Source organism: Lineus longissimus, chromosome 1, assembly GCF_910592395.1.
Source record: "Lineus longissimus chromosome 1, tnLinLong1.2, whole genome shotgun sequence".
Classification (NCBI taxonomy): Eukaryota; Metazoa; Nemertea; class Pilidiophora; order Heteronemertea; family Lineidae; genus Lineus; species Lineus longissimus.
This window is the reverse complement of record NC_088308.1, coordinates 19,828,362-19,849,351: the sequence shown is the minus strand read 5'-3', so window position 1 is coordinate 19,849,351 and position 20,990 is coordinate 19,828,362. Positions and strand designations below refer to the sequence as shown.

General features: G+C 40.8%; 1 protein-coding gene across 4 annotated transcripts in view; it reads right to left on the bottom strand.

Moving 5' to 3' along the window:
* Positions 1 to 3,874: 3,874 nt before the first annotated feature.
* Positions 3,875 to 20,990, bottom strand: part of LOC135490858 (dual 3',5'-cyclic-AMP and -GMP phosphodiesterase 11-like) — a 52,807-nt gene continuing 35,691 nt past the window's right edge. For 2 of the 4 annotated variants that reach the window (XM_064776421.1, XM_064776437.1), the window contains 12 exons: positions 17,719 to 17,757; positions 13,159 to 13,229; positions 11,840 to 11,903; positions 11,504 to 11,551; positions 11,128 to 11,277; positions 10,729 to 10,872; positions 10,332 to 10,478; positions 9,903 to 10,120; positions 8,508 to 8,696; positions 8,155 to 8,371; positions 7,781 to 7,864; positions 3,875 to 7,449 (listed from right to left, as the gene is read on the bottom strand). In XM_064776421.1, coding sequence (XP_064632491.1) covers positions 7,285 to 7,449; positions 7,781 to 7,864; positions 8,155 to 8,371; positions 8,508 to 8,696; positions 9,903 to 10,120; positions 10,332 to 10,478; positions 10,729 to 10,872; positions 11,128 to 11,277; positions 11,504 to 11,551; positions 11,840 to 11,903; positions 13,159 to 13,229; positions 17,719 to 17,757 — 1,536 coding nt within the window. In that variant the 3' untranslated portion in view covers positions 3,875 to 7,284. The remainder of the gene's footprint in view (positions 7,450 to 7,780; positions 7,865 to 8,154; positions 8,372 to 8,507; positions 8,697 to 9,902; positions 10,121 to 10,331; positions 10,479 to 10,728; positions 10,873 to 11,127; positions 11,278 to 11,503; positions 11,552 to 11,839; positions 11,904 to 13,158; positions 13,230 to 17,718; positions 17,758 to 20,990) is intronic. The other 2 variants (XM_064776429.1, XM_064776446.1) reach the window with 1 other exon arrangement.

The following is a 20,990-nucleotide window of genomic DNA, read 5'->3' as shown; positions in this document are numbered from 1 at the left end:
TATCAACACGTTGAGAGAGACGGGACTGTCACAACCAGCTCGATTATGTCCTGCTGGCTGCCCTGCCGACATGTTAACACGGTAAGAGAGATGAGACAGTCTCAACCAGTCCAATTATGTCCTACCCAACCGTCCTGTCAACACTGCGAGAAAGATAAGACGGTCACACACTGCCTAATTATGGCGTGTAGTACTTGCTGCCCCTCCGTCATTTCAATCTGGTTAGAAAGATGAGACAGTCAAAGGCGTCGTCATATCAACACGTTGAGAGAGACGGGACTTTCACAACCAGCCTGATTATGTCCTGCTGGCTGCCCTGCCGACCTGTTAACACGGTTAGAGAGATGAGACTGTCACAACCAGCCCGATTATGTCCTGCTGGCTGCCCTGCCGTCCTGTCACCACGTTGAGAGAGACGAGTCTGTTACAACCAGCGCGATTATGTCCAGCTGGCTGCCCTGCCGACCTGTTAACACGGTAAGAGAAATAAGTCACACCCTGTCCGATTATGTCCTGTTGGCTGCCCTGCTGACCTGTTAACACAGTGAGAGAGATGAGACAGTCACACCCAGTCCGATTATGTCCTGCTGCCTGCCCCGTCGACATGTAAGCACAGTGAGAAAGATGAGTCAGTCACACCAAGCCCGATTATGTCCTGCTGGCTGCCCCGCCGTCCCGGCAACACAGTGAGAGGGATGAGACAGTCTCACCCAGTCCAATATGTCCTGTCCCACCGTCCTGTCAATACTGTGAGAAAGATAAGACGGTCACACACTGCCTAATTATGGCGTGTCGTGCTTGCTGCCCCTCCGTCATTTCAATCTGGTTACAAAGATGGGACTGTCAAAGCCAGCCAGATTATGCCTAACCCATCGTCCTATCAACACGTTGAGAGAGACGGGACTGTCACAACCAGCTCGATTATGTCCTGCTGGCTGCCCTGCCGACATGTTAACACGGTAAGAGAGATGAGACAGTCTCAACCAGTCCAATTATGTCCTACCCAACCGTCCTGTCAACACTGCGAGAAAGATAAGACGGTCACACACTGCCTAATTATGGCGTGTAGTACTTGCTGCCCCTCCGTCATTTCAATCTGGTTGGAAAGATGAGACAGTCAAAGGCGTCGTCATATCAACACGTTGAGAGAGACGGGACTTTCACAACCAGCCTGATTATGTCCTGCTGGCTGCCCTGCCGACCTGTTAACACGGTTAGAGAGATGAGACTGTCACAACCAGCCCGATTATGTCCTGCTGGCTGCCCTGCCGTCCTGTCACCACGTTGAGAGAGACGAGTCTGTTACAACCAGCGCGATTATGTCCAGCTGGCTGCCCTGCCGACCTGTTAACACGGTAAGAGAAATAAGTCACACCCTGTCCGATTATGTCCTGTTGGCTGCCCTGCTGACCTGTTAACACAGTGAGAGAGATGAGACAGTCACACCCAGTCCGATTATGTCCTGCTGCCTGCCCCGTCGACATGTAAGCACAGTGAGAAAGATGAGTCAGTCACACCAAGCCCGATTATGTCCTGCTGGCTGCCCCGCCGTCCCGGCAACACAGTGAGAGGGATGAGACAGTCTCACCCAGTCCAATATGTCCTGTCCCACCGTCCTGTCAATACTGTGAGAAAGATAAGACGGTCACACACTGCCTAATTATGGCGTGTAGTACTTGCTGCCCCTCCGTGATTTCAATCTGGTTAGAAAGATGAGACAGTCAAAGGCGTCGTCATATCAACACGTTGAGAGAGACGGGACTTTCACAACCAGCCTGATTATGTCCTGCTGGCTGCCCTGCCGACCTGTTAACACGGTTAGAGAGATGAGACTGTCACAACCAGCCCGATTATGTCCTGCTGGCTGCCCTGCCGACCTGTTAACACGGTAAGAGAAATAAGACAGTCACACCCTGTCCGATTATGTTGGCTGCCCTGCTGACCTGTTAACACAGTGAGAGAGATGAGACAGTCACACCCAGTCCGATTATGTCCTGCTGCCTGCCCTGTCGACATGTTAGCACGATGAGAAAGATGAGTCTGTCACACCAAGCCTGATTTTGTCTTTCTACCTGCCCCCCCGCTGACACAGTGCGAGAGATGAGGCAGCCTCACCCAGTGCAATTACGTCCTGCCCTACTGTTATCCTATCGCCCCAATGGCTATACTGGGCGCGGGTCTACTGGTCTTGCACTGATAATAACGCAATCTTATTCTCTCTAATGTGTTTACATTTCCATCAAATATACTTCGTTGCTTTATTAGTGACTGATAATTGATTGAGAATGAGATTGATAGCTGATTCATGATTGTTGATTGAGATTGTGGATTGGTACAACTGCAAAATACAATATCAAAACACTGTCTTACAGATTTGCAAACATATTTTAACGGAGGGGATAAAATCCTGCAATTAAACCTTTGAAACCAATTATACCAACGAATGAGGACAAGTCGGAGGTGCCACACCCAAACTAGTTGTCAGATTTTTCTCAAAAGGACTTCAACGAAAGTAGGCCTCTCCTATTCTCGGACAGGAGGTCGGGCCGGGCATGAGCTGTGGCCTAAAATACACCACAAAAACACCAAAATTAAGGAGGAATTATTGACTTAAATCTGTCAATATATATCTAGAGCGCCATTAGGAAACCGTTTTATATCAGGTTTCGAAGGAATTATAACAGTAGAGGTATTTAAGTGACAGTCATTTGGCGACGCGGTCGCAACCTTCAGATTTTAGTCGACATGACTGCTCTTCAAACACATATTTCTCTGACCATTGACAAAACCTTTGGGCTTAATATACATCATTTCGATCATTACATCTTCTGCTTCTTCTTATAAACGCTTTCAAGTCATAAGCACATTAAAATCCGCCCTATACGGATAAAACGTATCATTGAAATTTGAGGACCTCTTCCTCCGGTTGCAGACGATGGCTTGCGCGTCTGACGTTGTGGTCGTCGTTAAACAATCTGTCTTCGCCGGACGTTCTGGCTTAAAACTGTCTTTGGACACGACACCCACCGTCCTGTCAAAACGGCGAGAAAGATAAGACGGCCACACATTGCCTAATCATGGCGTGTCGTGCTTGCTGCCCCTCTGTCCTTTCAATATGGTTAGAAAGATGAGACAGTCGAAGCCAGCCAGATTATGCCTACCCCGCCGTCCTCTCAACACATTGAGAGAAACGAGAATGTCACAACCGGCACGATTACTGGCTGCCCTGCTGACCTGTTAACACGGCGAGAGAGATGAGATCGTCATACCCAGTCGGATTATGTCCTGTTACCTGCCCCATCGCCATGTTAGTACAGTGAGAAAGATGTGTCAGTCACACCAAGCCCGATTTTGTCTTGCTGCCTGCCCCGCCGTCCTGGTAACACAGTGAGAGAGATGAGACAGTCTCACCCAGTCCAATTATGTCCTGCCCCACCGTCCTGTTAAAACGGCGAGAAAGATAAGACCATCACCCCCCATCTAATTATGACGTGTCGTGCTTGCTGCCTCTTCGTCCTTTCAATCTGGTTAGAAAGCCAGCCAGATTTTGCCTACCCCGCCGTCCCATCAACACGTTGAGAGAGACGCTGGACTGTCACACCCATCCAATTACATCATGCTGGCTGCCCCGCCGCCCTGTCAACACGTTGAGAGAGATGAAACAATCACACTCAGTTCGATTATGTCCTGCTGCCTGCCCCGTCACCATGTTAGCACGGTGAGAAAGACGAGTCACACCCAGCCTGATTTTGTCTTGCTGATACTGACCATCAATAGGACAAAAATAGTGGATGTTGCCCATGTCACAACCCATCTAATTAGAGTCAGGTGAGGAAGAGGCCTTTACTAGGTTACCAAAATAACAGCACATAACTTTGTACAATCTCTTATCTTTATTACTTATAATCAGCATTTTATTACTTATTGGTACATGTAGATAAATAATTAATTTACGATTGTAAACCTGGCATTATCTATTATCTATTATATTAGAGTAATTATGCACAAAGGTACTTTACAAAATAGTAGGGAAGTTGGTTGGTCACTATACTCTACCAAGTGTAACTTACATTTACAAACAATATTCTGTATACTGGGTGTTAAAAAAAAGGTTTGCTATGATTCAGACCAAATTCGATGCCTTTTGGCAATGTTTATTTCAACACCCAGTATAATGTAAAGGGACATTGGGTATCTCAAGTTAGACCAAAAAATTATACTAGAACACTGCAACAGTGTGTTTCATTATTGTTATGGAAATGAATATCTTAATGGTTTTGGTTGGTGGTTATTCAAGAACATACATTTGCCAAACACAAGAGGACATTTCTAGAACTAGGTTCCCTCAAGTCACACAGGCCTAAAAATGGTTCTCAAATGTTTTTTTGAGATTTATATGTCCAAACTACATCCTCAACAAAAAGGCACTCAAGTTATTGGTACTGCAGCTGGGTATTTGCCAGGTTACTTCAAAGGCCCAAGTTGGTAAAAATTGAACATTTATCAAAATATCTCACTCTCATTGATGGATATTTTGAATAAAAAATATCATTATTATCGGTCAAAAATAAGTACACGTCTATTTTAGTGGATTTGATGCTAGTTGGTGCAAGATTTCTTGTGATTCTTCATCTTCGATCATTACAATAAACACAGCGACAAATCAAGAAATATTTCTTATAATAGATCTGATTGGGCAGTGCAGCTTTTCTTTGTCAGCATCCACCACAGTATGTCTTATAAGTACAAATCACATCCCTTTACACTATTGAATTTCTAACAAATACATCATGTACATGATCTGACAATAATTTTAGAGGGGAAATACTGGCGGGAGTAAAGGGGCCAAAATGGTAGTCTTTAGGTGACTAGTAAGTACTGTTAGGGGCCTGGGTTGTGTCTGATTCAGTAATAATCATATTCCTAATACAACAGATAGAAGAGACCCCTATTGGTGACTTGTGTTATTTAAGCTGACCAACTTGGCTCCTGCCTATAGTCTCAATAGTCTTCCTTTAATGTTATGGCTTTTACAATCAGACCGAACCTTGCTATAAATTTCTATAATCATCAGAAAGTTACGAGTCAAAGGGGGGGGGGGGTGTTTCAGATATTGCTAAGCTAGCACTATGATAATTACAGTGTTCCTCTACAGAAGGTGAGGCAGGTACACATCCCAAGTGTATGCAAACAGAATGAGTTTTTTCTGAGTAATCCCGGAATAGCTGTCTTTACAGTGATTTCAATAGTGCTGGTCCACCATTACATTGAGACAATCATCCTTTGGACACAGTCAGTATATTCTTACAGTTTTGGCACTGGGGAACACTAAAAGAGGGTCAACTTTTGATAAATGGTGTCCAAAAAATAACTAAACTGATAGAATATGAAATATGAGAGCATAATTAATATATTTTATACAGGGAGAGAAGAGTGAAGTTACATAGTTTATTCCTAAGATCTTGCAGAAAGAAAATGGATTTAAGTGTTCTTTTCTGCTGTGCACTTTTGATGGAAATCATTCGAAGCATCCCTGACAACGACTACATTGCACAGAAAAAGAGTCTGTGCTGTTAAATGATGATTTCATCCTTCAATTCATCATCTCCAATCAGTGAAATGAGGACTAAGCCACAATCGGAAGGCAGGCCTAAACACAACTCAATTCAATTTAGAACTTGGCAATAAAGGACCTAATCATGTTCTGCCACATCCACTTATAGGCTGTGATGAAAAATACCGACTTAGAGTCATGAATGAAAAACTTTACTAATGCTAAGATAAAACACTTAGAAATAGATTAGAAATCGTAAGAAATCGGCCATCCTGGAGTCAAAATTTACAGAAAAATCTACATTTATAAATAACATTTACATATGAACATGTAAAGGTAAAATCAAATTCACTGTACACTAAAGAATGGATACGAACACTACCTTAACAGGTGGGTATGCGATGGATGGTCCATAAAGTATATGAATGCTGAAGTAGTGGTTTGATAAGGTAACAATGGTTAATAAACAATGGTTAACTCACAAACTATGGTTGAGTGATAAAGAATGGTTAAGTGATAAACAATTAATGGTTGACGATGGTTTTAAAAGATATCTCAAGACAAGTGCACCAATGAATAAATATACACAACTGATAATATTAACAAACAAGAAAATGGATCAAAATTGAACATTTTGACAGGAAACCGATTCATCAAGTATAGACCCAAACCTAAAGGGGCATAGATCAAGATTCTAATCTACACTTGCAAGCATCTTAATCTATGCCCGATACTTTTGGTACTTCTTTAAGATCATTTCATGGTTGGGAACATTGTCATATGATGAGATACATGTATTTCCATAACAAAACCTTGTGGACTAGACCCCATTTTATTTCCCTTCTTACAGTATATTCATGATGATATATTTTCCACCTATACACTCTATATTTGGATTAAAGTTCCTTGTTTCATACAAATCTTAACTGTTATTAACTCCAAATATTTGTTACAAACACTAAAAGGCCACCTGGGGTACAGGATATGGAATTCCAAGGGTTAAAATATACTTATCAGCAAATATGACCAATGGTTTTGACAGCCATAAATTTCTACTGAGCATCAGATAGTGCAATGAAAAGACAAGACTGGAGAAAAATAGAAATTCCAAAAAGAAAATATGAAATAAGAGTACCGGTATAAAGATTTTTCAAATCAAAAGGTCATGGTCAGACTCTACCAAGACAAGGCAGGGCTTGGCTTGCTTTCTACCTCCGCACAACTTGCTAGGCCAAAATATAGTGTTACTGTGGTATACACTCTCTGAAAGTATGGAATGACAGTGCCATGATAATTGCCTCCTCAATATGTCTATGTGTAATATTTTTCATGAATTAATGCCTGACTGGCATCGGGGCAGACGCCAGGCACCCAACAGTGCCTGTATTGCTAGGTGGCTATTCGATTTGGGTTCTAGCTGGAAACAAAATCAGCAACCCGTTTTTTTCATCTCTGAGTGGCAACGACCGACAAAAAATATGACCAACAGCCGAAACCAAAGGAGCAAATATTTGCTGCCTTTCCAATGATGATACGTGTACGCAAAGTCCTTCTCACAAATCCTCGATGTCCAGGTACTCTCCAATACTGGCCAAGATTTCTCTCCATCACAGGTCAAGAATTGTTTTGAACATTTTTTCACTCTGTATCGCCAAAATGGCAATGATCATTAGAATACAGAGAACAATAACCAAAAGTTCATCGACTAAAAAATCACGTGCGAGTAGCCTTCAGGAGCCAACGGTACTCCCCTCACTATCCCGGCCAGGTTTTTCCGTATCCTGTTGGTCTGCGACAGTTTTGTTTTGGCGATCAGCAATGTCTTGCCAATGACGACGATTTTTCTTGCAACCTTCGGACAATGGTTTAAATCGATCAGAGACTTTTGTAAAGGCCTGGAAAAGAAATTGTAGGGAAAGTGTTTTGCCTGAGGACTTCCTCCCTGTACTTTTTTCCATCCCCAAGCATACTACCATGGAACCACATAATGGATTGTATGCGATGTATTACAAGACCACTCATTTTTTAATACAGAATACAAATGCAGTAGGATTTACTGGGATAGCCTCATGATGTTCTTTTGTTGAGATTGGTCCAGCTTACAAAGGCCAAATGGCTTGAATGGAGGTTTACTTTACACATATACTGTAAACCACCAAATTTTCACAGGTGCTTCTGTCAGGCAACTTCAAAGGTCTAAGCAATTTGATTAAACACTTTACTAACCTGGTAGACAGGCATGCAGACGGCATCTATAAACCCAACCTGCATGGACGGAAGTTGATCCTTCTTATCACGATCCATCATATCCTGAAACAACAACAACATCCATGAGAGGTTCTTAATGCATGTAAGGCTCAATCTAAATCTCCTTTAAGTAATATCATTCACTATTTCTCATTTAGTTTTATCATCATACACCAGTTTGGTGAACAGTTTGAAAGCACAGCCATTTGTGGGGTGAGTAACCACAAGGGCATTGGACTTACAAACAATAAAAAAAGTCTGGCCCAACTGTAACATAAGCAGTCACAGCGGTGTAAAAACACCAGTGTGACTGCTTATGCCGATTCAACAACCAGGCCTCGCTCGTTACTTACAATTGGCTTAATCTTGAGCTGTGTCTTCTCAATATCGCCTTGCTCAAAGAATTCACCTGCGACGAGCTCTGCCACCTTCTTCTGGACTTCCCAAGGTTTCGTAATGGCGGCAACGTCACATGCCGTCATCATCATACTTCGAAGTAACTCTCGGTGATCATCGTCTTGCCAATTTGCCTGCCCTGAGTCGACAAGGTTGAAAAACTCCCCACGGAATCTGAAACAAGAAATATGTGACAACATGATAGATTTAGTTTCTTACACAAGGAGCTGTCTTGGCCTCATATTCTAAAACATCTTGGTCAAAGAAGAAAAAGAGGAAGAGGTATCCCTTGCCCTTGAGGTCAACATACCTAAAGTATAATGCCAGATCTGTAGCCAAGATGGCGTTCTCGAGTATCTTGATGACTCGCTCATATTCATCTTGGCGGAGATTGGACAGGATTTCGTTGCCTTTTGTGTTGAGAATCATAATGCATTGATCAAAATGGTGGTGTTCAAGAACTGAGGTAGAGTAGAGCTGTGCCATGGCTGACATGGTCCTGAAAATATAAACACAGCACGTTAAAGCTCACCAAGCTAGAATGCAAGTTGACAAGTACAGTGGAACCCCGGTAACACGACCACCCAAGGGACTAAGCCGAAGTGGTCGTGTTACCGGGGTGGTCGCGTTAGTGAATTTAGGAATCATAAGTAGGTTTTCCCGCCAAAACATCGTCCTGCTGTGTGTACATTGACATGCATTAATGACTACGCCACCGGGTGATTCGATAATTTTGTGTGTATATTACGAATAAAAAATCATTTTCTTGAGTGTTTTGCGTTTAATTTGCAACTTATGTAAATGAGTAAATAAACTGACGAGAGCTAATTAGACCAAACATTACATTAAAACTTGAGCATGCTAATTAGAACAAGCATGTAATTCACACCATCGGCAGCTGCCCTTCTTGATGTCAAGCTAATATTCCCGCTAACATTGAGAGAGGTGATGTGAGAAGATGTTGAGAATTCTTCCTGATGTCTTCCTGCTTTAACATCAGCCAATTTGAACTGGTACTGATTAAATCATCTTTTTAATAACGTATTTTATCAACATTACGACGTAGTAAGCATTCTTTACTTTGAGTATCGGTACTCTTACTAATCAACATAATTTATTTGTCCTAAAAACTACGTGTGCATGCCTCTTGACATCATTTAATACTAAATGATGAAAAAACAAGCCGTGAGTCGAAAAGAAAGTTTATTCTTCATTTTATTTGCGCTTACATTTGATCAAACCTTGGAGGAATTATACTTGAAGTATAGTTCCTCCAAGATCAAACTCACTTACACATCATTTATTTTCATATGGATTCCCATGGTCATTGTGTTCGAGGTGCTAATTATCAACACGGATTTGCGAGAAGGTGCCAATTGATACCATGCAGTCATGGTTGATTACGGCAATTAGGCCTCATGGTCGCGTTAGCGGGGTTAATTTGCAGTTTGGGACCGACCAAGCTGGTGGTCGCGGTCTGGGTACCGGGGTGGTCGTGTTAGCGAGGGCCAGTTAATGGGAATTAGAGAGAAAACCATTCGGGACCGGAGAATTTTGGTCGTGTTCGCGGGGTGGTCGCGTTACTGAGGTGGTCGCCGACCGGGGTTCCACTGTAGTTTCATCCAATTTGAGAAATTTGAAAACTGATGTGCATAGGGTAAAAACAACTCCCCATTTTACGTCACACCTTTTTGCATTCACTCACTTTATTTGGAACTGATTATTTGTGCCCCGGTGATCAAGATCATGACATAGACATCCGACAAGCAGTGCCAGGCACTCAAGGTCTCCTATCACATTCTGCATATGTGCATTCCTGATCATACAGTACATGGTCTGCGCCACGTTGAATGCATGTCGCCAGTTGTGGTACGTCACGTTCCTATAATTCTTCTTGACGCTCAGCAGCCAGCGACACATCAGCTGAAAAGAAAAGACAACAATGCTGATTAATTGTGACAAACAGTTGTAGGCTACGATAGCTCTGAATAGGACTAGGTGGGTGGTGGTCGCAGTGTTGCTAAACTGTTAAACCTTTTTCTGTTAAAAGGTATCATGATAAAAACTTTGCCTGTAGAAAAGGTCTTTTGTCCAATTTATAGAATATACAATACACAAGCAGACGTTAACTTACATCATAGTTTATGTGGAATCGTTCAATGAGTTCGAGATCAAGGAACATACGCATACACGCTTTCAATGTGTCATCATCGTCGAGAGTGAAGTCATTGAAGTTGTAATCATTGAGACGGAAGAATGATGCAGACGGAATGGGAAGTTTCTAGAAAATAAAAGAGAACAGGGAATGGATGCAGGGCAAAAATGGCTCTCAAATACCTCGGTTGGTAACATAATTTGCTCCCTTCTAGATCAGTGCATCTAGCTGTTGAGTAAGCTGAACTTTGCCAAATTATGGGTCAGTCCATGTCCGGTCGCAATTTTCCTGGAATGACATCTTCTCAACTGGTGCTTAGAAACTGGCCGGTCTGCAGCCAGAGAAATCAAAGAGCCAACTACACGCCTACACATACCTTAAACCTAACAGCCTCCTCAACTGGTGCGATTGCATGATATGAGAGACATTCGAGGGCGACTCGCTGCTTGGCCATCGCCTTCACAGCCTTTTCATACATCTGCGTGTTGTTGATGCCAAGACCACAGAAGATAGCAAAGGCCTGAAAAAGAAATCCATGATTCATGCCAAATGTTACTCCCGTACCCAGGATGGCACTTGAGAAGGTCTCACTTACCCCGGTGCCAGAGGTAAAAGAAGTAGATGTGAAAGTGCTTCCCTGTCCCAAATGACAAATCATCGAAATAAAATGACATTGTGTGTGTTGCCATGCGCGATGTGGCGATAATATGTCTTCTTTTGTTACAGGTCAGAAGTTAAGCAAGGAGACATAGCCTATATTTCACCCAACACGTACCTCAAAGAGATTCTGGTCATTTTGATTAAACACAGTGCCATCCAACTTGTTGATGAGTTGAATGACACCTATCACCTGACCCATGGCGTTCTTGATCGGCATACAGAGGATGCTGCGCGTACGGAAATCACCCTCCACATCTTCGTCAACCTGGGGGAGAAAAAGGTTTTAATTTCAATAGGCAAAATCACCCATAATGGTCAATGTCAAGATGTAATGTGCTGTTCTGATGACAAAAAATCTACAACATCACCTCAGTGTCATGGAAATTGTTGATTTAACTTAGTCACAGATGATGTAACAGTAGTGATTCATGTAAGACATCTCATTCAGTAATATCTGTGTTTGTCGTTTGTAAGTTAAAGAGTGGCCTTACCACGGGGTCAAACCTGTCATCTTCATATGCATCTGGGATGTTCAGAGTCTGCAACAGAAATACACATATCACTATCAGCAACCATACTGGTCAGAAGTCTTGCCAACACACATTATAGGAGGACGTGGCGCTTCAAAGTTTTGCAACCTCTACCATGCTTATCCCAGAAGGAGCCAACTCAGATGTGATCATAGAAAGTTTTGTCATCCACTTGTCCAACAAATTCAGCAAATCTTGTCTCAACATAACTTATTTTACTATCTAATGGATCTTTTCCAGGAAATCGGCATAGCTTGAGGATGATGTACTCAGCCAGACAAATCCAAGTGCTCTTACCTCTCCTGTGGTAGCCGTATACCCTGTTATACCAATATTGATAGGAAACCTTGGCTCTGAGGAGCTGAAATGAACAGGCATCATGTTTGTGAGTGGCTCCGCCGGGGAGAACTGAGTGGTTCATACAAGAACTGAAACAAATCATTTCTATGCCTACTTTGTTAAAGGGGCACAAAGTGGTTCACTAGGGAGCTGCATCGTCCAGTTCCTGGTTTATCAATGGAGAGTTTCGGAGTGCCTTTCAGATGCCCAAGCAAAACAAAATTGGGGGCTACAGTTTATGTATGCTGATATCATGGCCTGGGCAGGGGAGTCATAAGCTGAAAATCAGCGGCCACATTTTTTTCATTTACACATTGCTTGGGAGAATCAGTATGAAAGTTGAATATTCTACATAAAAGTGAGATAAATATGACATGGTGATTAATCAGACACACGGACAGAAAGAACATGGCACCCTAATTGTGAAATAAAAGAAATCTCTTACTCTCATTTTTAAAGCTCAACGAAATTTGTAATCAAGCTTCTATCTCGACTTCTATCTAAATCTTTCATCAATAGCTCCTATCTTTGTCATTAGATAAAAACAGATTTTTAAAGCTTTGATCAAAAAGTATTTAGGATAGTTTAGGCCCACTATCAGCATGAGGTTCATACAAGCGTATAAAGAAGGACCATGTGCACCAACCAGCCTAGAAGTTAGTGGGGATAGACACTTTGAACTTCAATAGCCCCTAAAGAGTATAACCTTAGGATTGGTTACCATAGAGAGACCCTTCAAATGAAATGAATACATTTCTGTTAAAGTATGAAATCAAACCCACAAAGAAAAGTTTAAAATTAGAACATAAAATTTCTATTAACACATCAGTTTTCACCATTTTGTCCTTTCAATTATTTTGTAATTAGAAGTCATACTTACTCCTCTCGTTTACAAGTGCGGAATAAACTGCAATCATGCAAATTATGCTGATGTTTTAAAGGGCATGACCCATTATTATCATTTTCCTACTCTGAGCATCATCAAGCAATACTGGTACAGGGTTCAAATTATTTATACAGTGATTCCACTTCTCTTACCCATTTACATTTCTGAGGATAATGGATCCTAATATGGCCACTGAGCATTCTGGAAGTTGCAGAAGACTTAGTCAACTGCTATCACCCCAAGGATAGCCCCCCTCCCCCGACTTGCCATGGTTGGGAATCTGATGTGGTTGCAGTACAGTAATGTAACATTTTGAGCCCAAATCTTGACAACTTCGCTGTGAGGATGGGACGAGCGTATAGGTACCAACCATTGCCATTAACATACTTACACCTCTCTGTTGCACGAGTCATCATTGTCAAAGTCACCAGCTTCAAGGTCAAACACTTGCGAGAAGACACCCTGAAGGAAGACAGAACAAGAGCAATGGTTAGAGATGGCCGAGAAATCTGTACGAGCCTGTTAAGAACCTTGCCAGCTGAGTTAGCCCAGAACACAACAGATATTCATTTAAGGCAGAATTTACATAGAAGTCATGCCGTCACGTGGCACAGTTCACGTGTCAAATTGCTGGAGCACATTCCCAAGCATGGTCCAATAGATGTTGGAGTCAGAATCAATTCATAATCACCCTATACATTCAACACAGCATCTCATCGCTGCACACTCACATTCGAATTCAGTATACAAATAATGAATTCTGTTCTATTATATTAACTCAAAGGGTAAAACAAGTGAAATATATTCAAAGTCATAAGGAAATGGATGGTGCAGTAAATATTTTCAGTGGATGTAAACATTCCGGCAAAAGCAACCAGTATACCGTCCCTCCAATTTTACCGTCAACTATTTTCAAAACCAACTACCAACCATAATACTGAAATGTTCACATCCACTGCATTTCTAATACAACACAGTCAATGAGGAAAGAGTAGAAAAAGATATCATATCTATACCAAAAACTTATAAAAGTCTATTTATGAGTTTTGATTTGTTCATTTTCTCCCCAAGCTATTTGAGAAGAAATCGTTACAACATTAACGAACCTTCAGGAGCTGATCAGACTCCACTGTTTCTAGGACAAAAGTTTTAGGGAACACACCACCCTTGCCTGAAAGTTTTCCAATAGCTCTTCCAATGCTTAGGACACAATGAAAGAGTGGATTTTTGACATCTACCATTTCTATCCAAGTTTGCACATGCTGACATGCAGACATGCATTCTGAAGTCCAGCTACCATACTCATGCTTCCATATAAACATGTACATTGGAACCTCCCTTAGCCGTCACCTCTCTATCAAGGAAACCCTTTCTCTAAAGGACACCTTCTCTATTACGACTACTGCACTGGGTCTCAAATTGGTCATTTCCATTTAATCCGATCTCTATAAACAGGACGGCTCTCAATTAAGGACAGCATTTTTTAGTCTTGAGGATGTCTTGAATAGAGAGGTTCCACTACATGACATGTCCTTCATGTGCATATGGCTGTATGAATATACCCTGGTTATAGAACTTGTAGTATACAATCGCATAATATCTATGATCAAGGGATAATGGCTTGGGGATACAGTGACGGAGATGTGTTGGAAACAGGCCACACCTCCTGATCAGCTCTAGAACTTCAAAGAAGAAACTATAGTATGAACAAATAAAAAGATTCATAGTAAAGCTGTGCCTAGGTTTACAAACTTCATAAATTGGATGAAAAGTTGTAGTTCTACCATTTTACAGTGGCCCAAGTTACAAGCTAGATCAAAAGGTGGGTGTGAAACTGCGAGTGTCAACAGTATGTGTTACTCGGGAGCATCAATGAGTAGTTAGTGACATTAAAGGTTAAGTTTTCTGAACTTGTGCAAACAACCGGGTTGAGTGCAGGAGGCAACTTTCAGAATGACCAAACAATACCTGAATAGGTTTAGGGTGATTCAGGACTTGCCACTCTCATTCAAGGCTGCACACAGTGCCGAAAAATCATGTTTGTGGGATTAGTTTATCGGTTCCAAAAATGGGATTTTTCGACAGTGTGTGCATGGCGCTGAGTTGAGCCCTGAAAGAAAGTGGCGATTCTCATATTGGTTTGACGACGATGACGGTATACACCATCACATAAGGTGAGAGATCGGCAATTAGGTTACGCAAGATGTGACAACACTTGTAACTGGGGCGCCACTGTACTACATACTGTTGTTATTGTTTATAACAACGTACCTTCCTCGCGGTGTTTGGATGAAACAGTAAACGGAAATACAACTGCATAAATATTGGGGGCTCAATCAATTTCAGATTTGGAAAATATGAGTATACCACAAATACACAATGAATTCAAGTGGATGCTGCAAATTAAGTTATATGAGTGAAGATGGTGTTAATTCCAGGATGAAACTAATGGTTGTTACAGTTTTGGTATTTCTAGTTATACATCCAAAACTGTACACAGAAATTTTGTGTGATGTTTATGCACAATTTTGGATGCATCCAAGAATCACCCTCTGTACAGAATCTCTGCCAATTGCATTAGTGCACAGCCAATGATAATTCCTGCTATTCATCCTTTGCGGTTACACTGATTGTGAATAGGGCGTAAATCATTCGACCCAATACGAGGGTAGCTTAGGGAAAAACACAACCAGAATTCATAATTTGCCATGCAATATTTGAAGCAAAGCAAATGCTAGCACATGAAGTTGAGGTGTGCATTCAATCAAGTTGCTTGAAGACAGACTATAGGCAGGAGCCAGGTAAGTCATAGTCGCTAATAGGGGTCTCTCCAATCTCAAGGTACTTAGAAACCATTAACGCTTGTATGACAATTTAACATTGCTGAATCAAAAACAACCCAGGCCTACTGTGCACACAAGTCACTGGAAGACACCAGTCTGACCTCCTAGCTCCTCTATGGTATTAGAAAGCTGAAAGCAAAAGCTCCATTTCTACAATTTTAGTTACTACAAAATTAAGAGGTTATATTCTATCAACTATTTGTGTACACTATGGGATGTACTCCAGTGCACCCTATACACAGATACACTACACATTAGTGCTGGCGGTTAGTACTATACGACTCTACCTGTAAACCATCCAGAGACGTTGATTAGTTCCGCAGCAACGAGAGACGATAATGATTTTTTTTGAAGGGACAGCTGCTGGTGCTCCTGACATTTGTGTGTATGACATGCGAGTGCAACAGGTTTTCAGAATGGTGGTAAACCCTGCCCCACACAAGCGACTAAATCTATAAGGCAAATCACAGGTTTGTCATCATCGAAAGAAATTTTGCCTGGACTTGGCAAATGTTTAATACTAACCAAGCTGCTAATTAAATCTATTTGGACAGAACTCGGTCATCAGGTCAGCTCCAGTTGCTCAACAGAATGCCAGCACCAAGTATTTTCTATATAATTTATTCAAAAATTTTATATTTTCACATGAACTATATATACTGTGTGCTGAGAAACATTCTTTTTTAACTTTTTTTTTCCACAATGAAATGTATCTACACAAATCAGCTTAATTAGTCAGAAATGGCACATAATTTTTTTTCTTCATTATTGACATAAATTTCAAACAGAGTGCATGAGGTTACAAAAGTAGAGCAATCAACAAGCCTGTTAGAGTAATAGGGTCGAACGCCGATCAAAGTGCAAAAATTAAAGTCAGCCAAATCTAGTATCTGAATAACACACATGAAGAATGAAATTTCAAACACAGAGTATGAGAAAAAGTCAACCTGAAAGAACTTTAGAGATAGTCTAAACGCTGGGAAAGCCAAAGTGTCCTGAAGGATTGCAAATCCATTTTTATCAAAATGACTCTTGTGGGTATGATAATTTTCATGACAAAATGGCAGGCTGATACATGTATTGTAGCACTAACAGAGCTTGTACTGGTGGAATACTTTGCCGGTGAGTGGACATGCCAAGCTCAACACCGGAGCAATTATACCTCTGTTGCTCCGTCATTATGTCATGAAAATCATCTAAAGACAAGCAGTTCAAAGCATCCAAAGCATCACTTTGTCCCTTTGCAATGTTTCAGGTTTAATGGGAAAATGCATCATAGTACCGAGACAGAAAATCAAGAAACCTCAGAATCAAATCGAAGAGAATAGAACAGCAAGAAACATGTAGAAATAGATGAAATTCTGAATGGACTATTGGCTCAGTTGTTTCCTATAACAACCCTTTTTCATAAACACCGCTACTAAACTGCATTTGGTTAATGTTTTCACGTTATCTGGGATAGATGCACATTCAAGCACTGTATATGACTTATTAAAATGTATTAGAGTTTGTTGCGCAGATGTTGCGCATGATATGGTATGTTACTTTTGATCAGTTACTGTACATTACTTTAACATTATCCCTGAATACTAACAAGTACTAGTCTAAAACAGAGGAAAGGATATTTTGTTATGGGAAATAGCTGAAAGTTATTTTCAAATACCATGGACACGTAATTGCTTGTAAAAACATAAATGAGTTCTGAATCACGCAATCATACAGCCAAACGTCAAATAAGTTAAATTAAAACTCTGAATTATACCTGCTGGCTGTTTGACAGTAAGAGTCCAACAATATATTCAGTTCTTTTTAGTTCTGCAGTTTGATGGAAGGTGGCAGCACTATGTATTAAGAATAATTTTAAGGTGAGTTACGTCAGGTACCTCAGCTTTTTTTCGTAAAGCCACCCACAATTTCAAGACACCGATTTCCATATCCACCATTCAGGAATTAAATGAAACTATCCTGCAATGCTTCCAAGAGTTTCTAGCAGCGTGGCTCACCCAGGACCACCACCATAAGGTCAGGGGTCAGTGTTCAAGGTCAGAGTGTAAGAGTGCAAACTAGATAGATAGATAAGATGTCAGAGAAGGAGGAAATATAATCACCATCGTCTCATTTCTAACACGGTTTCTTTTGTTTTTATCCTGAAAGAGAGATTATGTCAAAACTGAACTACTGTGGTGCACTCTGACCATCTGTCCTATAACAAACCTTTTCCCTTGTGTCTCAATCGAAAATCCACTACCGTGGTGCGGCACGAACTACCAAGTCATTGGCTGAGGCTGCTAGAGTTCAGGAGACTCGTGTGATGTTTGGAGAAATTTGTGCAGACCAAAGCTTTAAAGGGGAATGAGGATGGCTGCCACTCATGTTTTGTAACAGAGTTCAGATAAAGAAGGCTTTTAGCAGATGTACTACGCATTGTCCAAAAAGATTCTTACAACTGCTTCTGTACAGTTTCAAATGTAACCCTCTCGTACACTCACAAAGAAACTCTCTCCCAAAGCCATTAACGCTCATCCTGCTTTGACAAAATCTATTCTGCTCAAAGTCTTCCTCTGAATAACCATTTTATGCCGCAATCTGCACGCTGTTCACAGGCACTGTGTGTGTATGTGCATACCAACAATGATGAATAGTAGAATTACTGGGGAAAGTAAGTCAAATGCCTGTGAAAATCGTATATCAAATTGCAAAACACAGCATGAAAAGCTAATGTGGAGACAGGCACTCTCATCAGCTAACCTATGGATGCAGTCATGGAATATTTCAATTTTTCAAGTCTAAAATCAAACTATTAACAATAAAGCAATCAAGGAAAATCAACAGAAAGATGTACTGATACATTATTTATGAACAGTGCAAGAACCCAACAAAGAGTTTATCAGTAAATTTTTTCAAGACAGATGGAGCATTCGGTTACTTCTTTAAACAAGTCATTATCATTTGACCTGACAACTTATTTACCAATCACTTCAAACAATTAAGCCCTTACTTCATCCAAGGACACAGGCTGTGAAGAAACTCACTGAGTAAAGAAAAAAAAAGAGAATCTGAATCCTTGTTTATCGAACTGTGCAGAACCCCTATGTACAGAACCTTAATATTGAACTGTGCTGAACCCTGATATTGAACTGTGCTAGCTGTATTGTGACGCAACCAGAGCAGAATCATATGATATCATACAATATGATATAAAGTGCTCCCATCAGCTAACAAATGATTTTGACTCTTCATGGTAAGACACAATGGCACAACTAATTGACTTATTTGCCGATCATATGGAAATCTGAGGGGTTGTAACCTCTTAATAGGTCGACATAAGAGCTTGCTGTGCTGCCTCTAGTGGCAAAACCTCATCTTGAGCTGAAGTTACAGGAAGCAGACAGAATCATTGTGAGGTCGTATAACATGAGACTTGCCTAATCCATCCATGACACAGCATGAGCAGACGACATGACTCTGCTAATCGACTTCGCCGATCAAACGGAAATCAGAGCCAATATGACCTTTAATTCGTATTGCAGAAATGCATTAGGTCTACCATTTGTATCAGGAGAGCTGGTGCTTTAAACGCAGGTGATGTGACATCAGGTGATGCGACCATATCTCCAGCTGAAGTCTCAAGATGCAGATCGAATCACAGTGAAGTCATATAACATGGTGACACTTGATTTGTGATGCTGACCTATTCCAAACCTAACACAGCACAGGCAGACGACATGATACTGTTAATCAAATTTGCTGATATACAGTAATCAGAGACAATGTGACCTTTCAAGGCCCGCCCAATTCCTGTTCATTGCATTTTCTTGCGGCTCAGAAACAGCAACATAGTGCAGTCTTTATGCATACAAATCTGCCAAAATTTGGCATTTATAGTATTTGCAAATCAATATAAGCTTACACAACATCATGCTTCAAATTTATATTCAGTACATATCTACACCATTGGAAATTTTCAAAATCAATTTCAAATTACAAATTTTGAGCAAACGACATAGGCCTTTTAACATCCCAGGGACCTGACCTTTCATACCTCTCAAAGGTCACTCAAGTTTTTTCAGAGGGACCAACAGACTGCAGAATATCACAATATCTGAGACTTCACCAACAACCTTCAGATCACTCTTTGATAAAAGTTTTGTCTCGTTGCACCAACATGTTGAAATAAAATTTTTGACATTATTCTGTTACCGTAATAATAAACCTAATAGATGAAATATCATGGAAAGAAGAGAGAACATAACCATGATTACTCTTAAGAGCAAAATGGTGTTTTATGATGTGCGCACATATAACCACATTATTCCTGAGAAACAGCAAGATACCTTATCAAGAAGTGTGCACTTAACCACATTATCCTAGAGAAACAATCAGATAGGTTTTAAGATATGTGCACATATAACCACATTATCCGAGAGAAACAGCAAGATAGCTTATAATATGTGAGCACATAACCAAAATATCCTAGAGAAACAGCAAGATAGCTTATAATATGTGAGCACATAACCACATTATCCTAGAGAAACAGCAAGATAGCTTTTGTAAGAAGTGAGCACATGACCACAATATCCTATAGAGAAACAGCAAAATAGTCTTTAAAACATGCAGCATTTAGCATTTTGAGAAAATTTGTGTGAGAAACATGCATTTTGTGAAACTGATGGCATGCTTAACATGAAACAATGCAGCAAGCATGGCAAAGTATAGATGACAAAATGCAGACAATTCTTACAAGGACTTTTGGATGTTCAAGGTCGACAAAATATACAAGGTCATGCTCATGCCAGAGACAGGGCCAAGGAGAGATGTACAGGCAAGAGGTTCTAGGGTTCAGGACAGATTAAAGACAAGGAATCGCTGGGTGGTGACACGACTCTTCCAGGTAGCTAACTAATGCATAATACCATAATGCATAAGGCTCATGGACTATAAGAACCTCTACCTGTTGTGCTCATGGATTGAATGTGGAGTATTTTATGTGCTTGAAAGGTAAAAGAAGGGATAGCCTCAAGTGTGGTGTTCTCCAGTCACAAAATGAGACATTTCACAGGCAATCCATTTTATCACCAATAAACAATGAAAAATATGTATTTAATTGGTTCAATATATTGTAAACCAGAACACAAGCCAACTAATCCAGCAACCAAGCAATGTGCAGATTGTTCAGTGATAAGGATATGTTCTGATAAAGCACCATCACCTTTTTGCAACTCTTAAACACATACACTGCTAACATCGGCTATAGAAGGGAGATTTCTGGAGACTGAAGTCAGAGGGGGTAATTTGTACCTCTTGGTGATTTTGCTTGTGTTTGGTCTGAGCGATTCCTAAGACTGCCATGCAGTTACATCATACACAGAGGCAAATTTCA